Genomic DNA, 8046 nt, shown 5'->3' with positions numbered 1-8046 from the left:
TGTTTAGTAAAGCACTTTGTAATGCCGTTTTGAAAAGCACTAAGTGGAAAAAAAAACATACATCATGATTATTTAGCAACCCCGATGGAGGCATGTTATTTCGACTTGCCTTTTTACTGCTATTTTTTTTATTTCTCATTTTATTGTTAGTTTTATCATATTTATATTTTATTTGTTCATTTCCATGTGTTCTATTTAAACTCATGTTCTTTTTTAACTGACTGATTCTCACTTTTTATGTTCACCACTTGAGTTGCATTTGATGTATGACTTGTTCTATATAAATAAGCTTTCATCCATTCATTCAATCACGATTCAAGATTCAAGATAATTTTAATAGCCATAGTGAGTAAACATGTTACAGATGAGGAATTTTTCTTTGTGCAGAATGCAACACAGCGACCACAGCAATAACAAAAATATATATATATATTATGGAGCAGACAGATAGAGAATCTTCAAATTATAAATTATAAACTTCAAAGTAAAAGACCTTAAACCTGACATATAGTGGAGTTCATGTAATGCATGTAAAATGTCCAGTAAGTCCTTAAGTGATGTATAATGAGGGGAGGGGGTTTGTTGTGACCATGAAGTCATTCATTCATGTTGCTGAAACGGGTTGGTTTTTATTGTATCAATTACTTTTCTTTTGGAGCATCCATCCAAGAGTACAGTAGCTGATTCCCCCCCCCCCCCCCCCCTATTACAGTATTTCCAATTCATGCATTTTGGTAGACAAAGACAAAGTTGCTACAGTTCTTCTTGTATTACAATTATTTGAACGGTCACCTAAACTTGTATTTATAGCTTGTGTTGTCATTGGCACTCTATATGGCATGGTATGGCATGGTATGGTATGGTATGGCATGGTATGGCATGGTATGGCATGGTATGGTATGGCATGGTATGGTATGGCATGGTATGGTATGGCATGGTATGATATGGTATGATATGATATGGTATGGCATGATATGGTATGGCATGGTATGGTATGATATGATATGGTATGGTATGGTATGGCATGGTATGGTATGGTATGATATGGTATGTATGGTATGATATGGTATGGTATTGCTCTCTCTGTGACAGCATGAGCCTGTGTTTGGGTCTGATGCATGACTGTCTTGCTTCCTGAGCCTGGAGATATAAACAGATGATAAACAGTGGATAACAGGCCTTTACAGCCATGTTCTCCTCCACCCCTCCACTCCAGCAAGAGCTACACTATGGCGTAATGTTTACCCTGTGTGTGTGTGTGTGTGTGTGTGTGTGTGTGTGTGTGTGTGTGCGCGCATGTGTATTGTATACAAGCGACTGTGTTTATACTTGTTGCTCTCTTAGCTAATGCGTTCCCACACTTGAATATGACACTGCCTATCCCTTTCATCTCTCACATCTGCGGAAGAAGAGAGAGAGATCAAGTGATATGGCAGCGTGGATGCCAGGGGAAGGGTGTCAGAGAGAGAGAGAGAGAGAGAGAGAGAGAGAGAGAGAGAGAGAGAGAGAGAGAGAGAGGTGTGTGCATGTGCGTTAAGAGAGCTGTGAATGGGTGCCAGCTGATGATGTAACCGTTTCCATCCTTTCTTTGTTCTCCGCTGACAGAGGTGGCTCCACTCCACCTCTGTCTTCTACATTGTAATTGTCATTTAGACTGACGCACCAGAATCAACTGACCCCATTTTCACCCCCCCCACCCATCATCACCTTTTTACCTTCTATCTACGGAAATAGAGAGAGGACAAGAGTGCCTCTGAGGAAGACTAGTGGAGAGACAGATACAGAGAGAGGACAGGAAAGATGAGAGAGGAGGAAGAATCAGAAAAGACAAGAAGGAGATTGAGGGAGATGGAAAGAGATGGAGCTACTGAGTGGATCAGACAGTGATGTCAGTTGAGGACGTCAGCTATGGGCCGAGCATCGTAACTCTCTCTGTCTCTCTCTCTGCACTCCGGCCCAGTCCCCAAACTAAATGGATCCCTAATGTTAAAAAGCCTCCTGCCTGTAGCGGCCTGTTGGCTCAGCACTGGGAGGCATGGCTAATTCAATTAGCTGCTACACTCTGGCAGAGCTTGCTGGACACCGCAAGAGGGTCAGACCACCCTTCAGAGAGTGGACATAATAATGGGTTTTATTCATACACGCATGGGCGTAGGATATGGGTGGAACGGGTGGGACACCACACCACCCACTTTTCTGAGGATCTAAAATTGTCCCCACCACTTTTCACCAGATCAAACTAAAAGACCTAAGGATCGATTGGTCACCATCTCAACCTAGTCATGTCAAGTCAAGTCAAGTTTATTTGTATAGCCCTAATTCACAAGCATGTCCCAGAGGGCTTCACAGAAAATATGTCTAGCTAATTCTAGCTGACACAACAGTAGCCAATTACAGAATAATGATAACACATTGAACAATTGATAGAGAAATATAGAAAATATAGAAATATAGGATAGAGCGGAGGAGAGAGCAGGGGGAATGTGAGAGAGAGCAGGGGGAATGTGAGAGAGTGATGAGGTGGGGAGGGAATGGGAAATGTTGGGTAGTATAGGAGGTGGGGAAGGAGCAGGGGAAGGGGGAAAGAGGAGAGAGCAGGAGAGGGGAGGGAGAGCGGGGGGGGGGGTGTGGGGGAGAAGAGAGCAGGGAGAGGGAGGAGGTGGGGAAAGAATGGGAAATGTGGGGGAGGAGAGAACGGAGAAGGAGAGGTGGGGAAAGGAGCTGGGGAAGGGGGAAAGAAAGAGAATGGGTGCCATGCTTTAAAATAGAATGGATGCCAAAGGGGGTTCGGGAACGGGAGGAGGTGGGGAGGGATAGCTGGGGGAGTATGAGAGACTATATGGTAGGGCTGTCCCAAACGATTATTTTCTTATCGATTGATCTAACGATAATTTTTTTGATTAGTCGATTAATCTAACGATTATTTTTTATTATTATTTTTTATTATATAACAATAAATTTACCCAAAACAAATAAATAACCAAAAACCTCTCAATTTCAGTATTTTATTTAACCATCTCATTCTCTTTAACAGTCCAACATAAAATCTCTCAAATAAAATTAAAGCAAGAGCATGTCCTCAAATAAAATGAATATAGTGCAATTCAAAATAAAATAGTAGAATACCGTAAATTCCGGACTATAAGGCGCACCGGTCTATAAGCCGCACCTTCAAAGGTGACTATTTTTTTCTTATATAAGCCGCACCGGACTATAAGCCGCGGGTGTTTTGATGTTTAATTACCATATGTAAGGCTTCGTGCACAGAGGGGATTGTCGGGAAAGAGATGGCTGTTTGGGGAAGCTCCCATTTATTAACATTTCAACAAAACAAAAGTCAGGTCACTAATCCCCAGACAAAATCACACATTGTGAGATGCTTAAAAATCACCATCGGCGGGAGCTTTACTCCAGATGCTGTGCAGCCAAGAACACAAGTGAAATTCGTTCTCTCGTGACCTGTGGTTCTCAACGTGATGGACGATTCACCTTTCTTGTTAACAGTCCTAGTGAGAGGCAGGTCGAACGTCAAAGGCACTTCATCCATATTTATGATCTGCTCCGGTCCGATGGAATATTCCTTGATCTTTCTTTGTGTGAATTCGCCGAAGTTTGTAATTTTCTCCTGGTAGTCGGGAGGGAGTTGCTGACACAGTCGTCCGCGCCCTGACGGACAGTCCCTTTCGTCTCGGGTTTGTGCATGATCCTTTGCTGCTGCTGCTGTTGTTGTTCCTGTCTCGCTACTGTCTCAGACATGGCTTTCAGGCTCAATCGCCGCCATCGTCGTAACACAGCCAGTTCTCCATCTTTTGAAGCATGATGTTAGATTACAACGAGCTAGTTGTGTGGCTTAGCCTTCCAAAATGTTGCTGTTAGTTTTTTAGAATGTAATACATAGAATTGGGAATGTTACATTCAATTTCATTCAGACTGTCTTTCAGGCTCAATCGCTGCCTTTTTCCCCCCGGAGCGAGGGATGAGGGAGGGTGTTTTACCGTAGTGGCTGAGAGAGAGTAGTGGCACAGTGCTCCAATCAGGTCGCGAGGCACATTTTTTGCAACATCATCCAATCAGGGTCTCGCTCTCATAATGTCTGTCTTGCTCTCGTTCTGCCTCATACCAACATCCATAGATTTTGGAGGTTCCCGAGTGGCCGTTTGCTGGAAAAATCCATAGATAAGCCGCACCGTTATATAAGCCGCAGGGGGCAAAAAAGGCCAAAAAACGGGAAAAAATTTACGGAATTTACGGTAAATACAATTCAAGTCACTTTCAGGAGGAATACCAAAAACCTTGTGCAATGTCAACTGAGTTTAGCAGCAGTCCAACATAAAATCATCATCTTACAGTACAATGTGTGCAATTTTCAGTAACAGTGCTCTTAATTTTGGAGAAAGACAAAATGCTCCATGTAAGATGGTCACACATCATCCAGACACAAGACTGTGTCTGTAGCATCCACACCCAACATCAGGGGCCGGTTGCACCAACTGGTCTTACGACTGGTCTTAAGCTAAGTCGGTCGTAACTTTACGACCTAACAGCTACGCCGGTTGCACTAAGCCTTTTCTCACTAAGACCGGTCGTAAATATCACGCCTAGTCCAGAGCAGGCAAGGTGCAGTATAGACGGTTTTCACCTGTGTGTTGCGCAATAGTCACAACCCCTCAGCACGGCTGTATTCAGCCCTCAATTGTAAACCGCAAACCGGAGTACGTTATAATGTTATAAATATACCGTAAATTCCTGACTATAAGCCGCACCTTTTTTCCCGTTTTTTGGCCTTTTTTGGCCCCTGCGGCTTATATAACGGTGCGGCTTATCTATGGATTTTTTCAAAAAAAAAAAAAAAAAAATCTCTCTTTTTTAGCACTCTTTCTAACTATAAATCCACTTCTGTTTTAATTTCCTCTCTTGCCCTCTTTTCACCACACCGCGGACACTGTGTGCACTGTAAAAAACAACACAGGTGGTGTTGTGTTATGTTGTTTTGTTGAAATGTTAATAAATGGGAGCTTCCTCAAACAGCCATCTCTTTCCCGACAATCCCCTCTGTGCATGAACCCTTACATATGGTAATTAAACATTAAAACACAATAAAAAAAATAAAAAAAATAAAAAAAAATACCATTAAAACACCTGCGGCTTATAGTCCGGTGCGGCTTATATATGTAAAAAAAACAGTCAACTTTGCAGGTGCGGCTTATACACCGGTGCGCCTTATAGTCCGGAATTTACGGTAGTCACGACGTTAACAACTAACCAATGCTGGGGGTCCGTATGGAAAGTGGAAATGGTTAAAAGTTAAATCCATTTGGTCATTCAGTGGCATTTTACTGCCATGTAAAGTAACGACAAGTAACAGTTAGCCGCTAACATTAGCCACACTATTTTTGTTTTGTGACGATTGTGACGCATCGAGGCACGTAGCGTGCGTCAACGTAATTACATAGTCGACGTCATCGATTACGTCGACTCGCCGGGACAGCCCTACTATATGGAGAGAACAGGGAAAGGAGGGCTAGCTGACACAACAGTAACAAATTACAGTAGTAATAATAACACATTGAACAATCATATGATAGAGAAATATAGACACACATTTTACAAACGGACATATGTCGATTTCTTTGCAACCAAACTATGCTTAACTTAATTTGCTGCAAGCCTTTAGTAGTGAATCCCTTTGCCAAATAAACACATATTCACATATAGAGCTTATGGGTGCCATGCTTTAGGGTAGAATGGGTGCCATGCTTTAGAATAGTGGCGGAATAGTGGGAGGGGATAGAATGGGTGCCATGCTTTGGAGTAGAATGGGTGCCATGCTTTAGAATAGTGGGGGAATAGTGGGGGAGGAGAGGACAGGAAGGGGAGGAGGTGGGGAGGGTGCAGGGGAGGGAGAGCAGGAGGAATGTGAGAGAGGAGAGAGCAGGAAGTGGCAGGGAATGGGGAAAGTTGGGGAGGAGAGGAGGAGGGGAAGCATGTCGGAAAGGGGGCTAAATAATGCTCCAAATTTAGGCAAAATTTTGGCGAGGGAAAAAATTGGCATGGCCATTTTCAAAGGGGTCACTTGACCTCTCGCCTCAAGATATCTGAATGAGAATGGGTTCTAGAGTAGGGTTAGGGCTACACACCTTGGGTTGCATGCACTTTGCACTTTGCACTTGCATGCACTCAGAAAGGTGTCTTTCCCTTTGAAAATGTTTAAGCTTTTTCCCCCAATCAAGTCTAAATCTAACTTCAATACCATTTTTTTTAAAAGTTCTAATAAATTACGGTTTTATTATTTTGAGAAATTATTTTAGATTTAGAACATAAAATTTGTCTATCTAAAAATCGAATGTAGTAACAACATTTATTTTTGGCCAGAGTGCCAGAGTGTTACGCTGTTCTGATGTTGGGATAGGCACATGTGTGGTTCTGATATTCTGAATATATAAGCTACAGTACAGTATAAATAAGTTTGTACATTGATTTCCCTGCTGTGCTGCTGTGTTTGGTCATTAAATAAATGGAAAGAGAGAGAGAGAGAGAGAGAGAGAGAGAGAGAGAGAGAGAGAGAGAGTCCTCCAAAGATATGTTGGTTCAGCTTTTTGTTTTTGGATATGTGAATGTTCTTAGTTAAGAGTGAGAGAATTGACTGAATTCTGTATGCAGAATATATAAGGATTTTTTTTTTTGGATCATTGTAAAGCCACAGCATCGTAAAGAGGATGTTAATGCGATGTGTGTAGTTCTTCATGTCTCGCTGGCCAGCCTCCTCTCCCTTCCGTCTGAGGAGTCTGGCGCCGCAGGTCTCCATAGTGGGATTGCGATGGGCGGCGCGTAGCGGCAGTGCCCTTGGAAAATAGTTTCAAACAATCCAACTTGCCGTTTTCAGTGTGTAGCAACGAGCTAGCGTGTAGGTTTCTGCCTCGTTAGCGTTGTTGTTTTCACTGAGGCAGCAGGGCACTATTTACAGCCACACACACGGAGGAGGGAGCGGAAGCCGCTCTGATTGACATGGTCGGAGCCAATGACCAAGCTTCTTAAGCGGGGAACGCAAATCCGGCAGCGTCTGAAATTGACGCTTCCATGGGAGACCAGAGTAGAGCAGGGGAGGGTTTATCCCAGTTATGGAGACCTGCGGCGCCAGACTCCTCGGACGGAAGGGAGAGGAGGCTGGCTAGCGAGACTAGTTCTTCATAGATCTATCCTCTTCATTTTGCTCTCAAAGTGCACCAGATTGATGCATTTTACATTAGAATGTACACAATTTTCTTCGGGGGGGGGGGGAGGGGTTAGGGTTAGGGTTGGGGGGAGGGGATGCCCCCGGACCCCCTGTCAAATGTCCCCACCACTTTCCAAATTAAACCTATGCCCTTGCACGCACGCACGCACACACACACGCACGCACGCACGCACGCACGCACACACACACACACACACACACACACACACACACACACACACACACACACACACACACACACACACACCACACACACACACACCATGTGACTTACCTCTGAGAGAAAGGTCTGTGCGGACTTCTGTGCTCCTACATGCAGCAGGTATTCGTACACGTACAGAGCTAACCTGCACAGAGACAAAGACAAGATCGGGAGACAAATGAGTCAGAGTGCCAATGATGAGCAAAACAGTCGGTCTTGATTCTGTAACAAAATAAATAAAACATGTATGCTAATCATCACCACCACAAACAACAAAGTGGAAAGATTATAGTGTAGTAATAATCACACTGTTTAAAATGATGGTTCCCTCTTAGTAGGGCAGGTCATTGTGTGTGTGTTTTTTTAGATTCATTCAGTCAGCACAAAAAAGAAAAAGAAAAGTATTTTACAATGGAGTCCTTGCTGAGAAAACACTAGCATTAATTACAGAGTGGAGAGTTTAGCCAAGGACAGAGAGGGGCCGAAATGGTCGATTGTATGGAAGAGAGAGAGGAGAGAGAGAGAGCTACAGTAGAGAGGGAGAGAGGAGAAGCAGTGGTGCAATTTTGCTACCAGACAAAAACATAGTCAAAGTCATTTACAATTCCCC

At 43.4% G+C, this 8046-nt stretch overlaps 1 protein-coding gene across 1 annotated transcript in view; it reads right to left on the bottom strand.

The window, feature by feature from the left end:
• ssbp2a (single stranded DNA binding protein 2a) overlaps positions 1-8046 on the bottom strand; it is a gene marked incomplete at its 5' end in the record, with an annotated part of 86011 nt that overhangs the window by 37255 nt on the left and 40710 nt on the right. The window contains one exon of the mRNA XM_083644883.1: positions 7509-7581. Coding sequence (XP_083501009.1) covers positions 7509-7581 — 73 coding nt within the window. The remainder of the gene's footprint in view (positions 1-7508; positions 7582-8046) is intronic.

The sequence above is a fragment of the Poromitra crassiceps genome (genome assembly GCF_964638095.1).
Source record: "Poromitra crassiceps genome assembly, chromosome: 10".
Classification (NCBI taxonomy): Eukaryota; Metazoa; Chordata; class Actinopteri; order Beryciformes; family Melamphaidae; genus Poromitra; species Poromitra crassiceps.
Note: the sequence above shows the minus strand (reverse complement) of the source record. Positions and strands in the feature narration are given on the sequence as shown.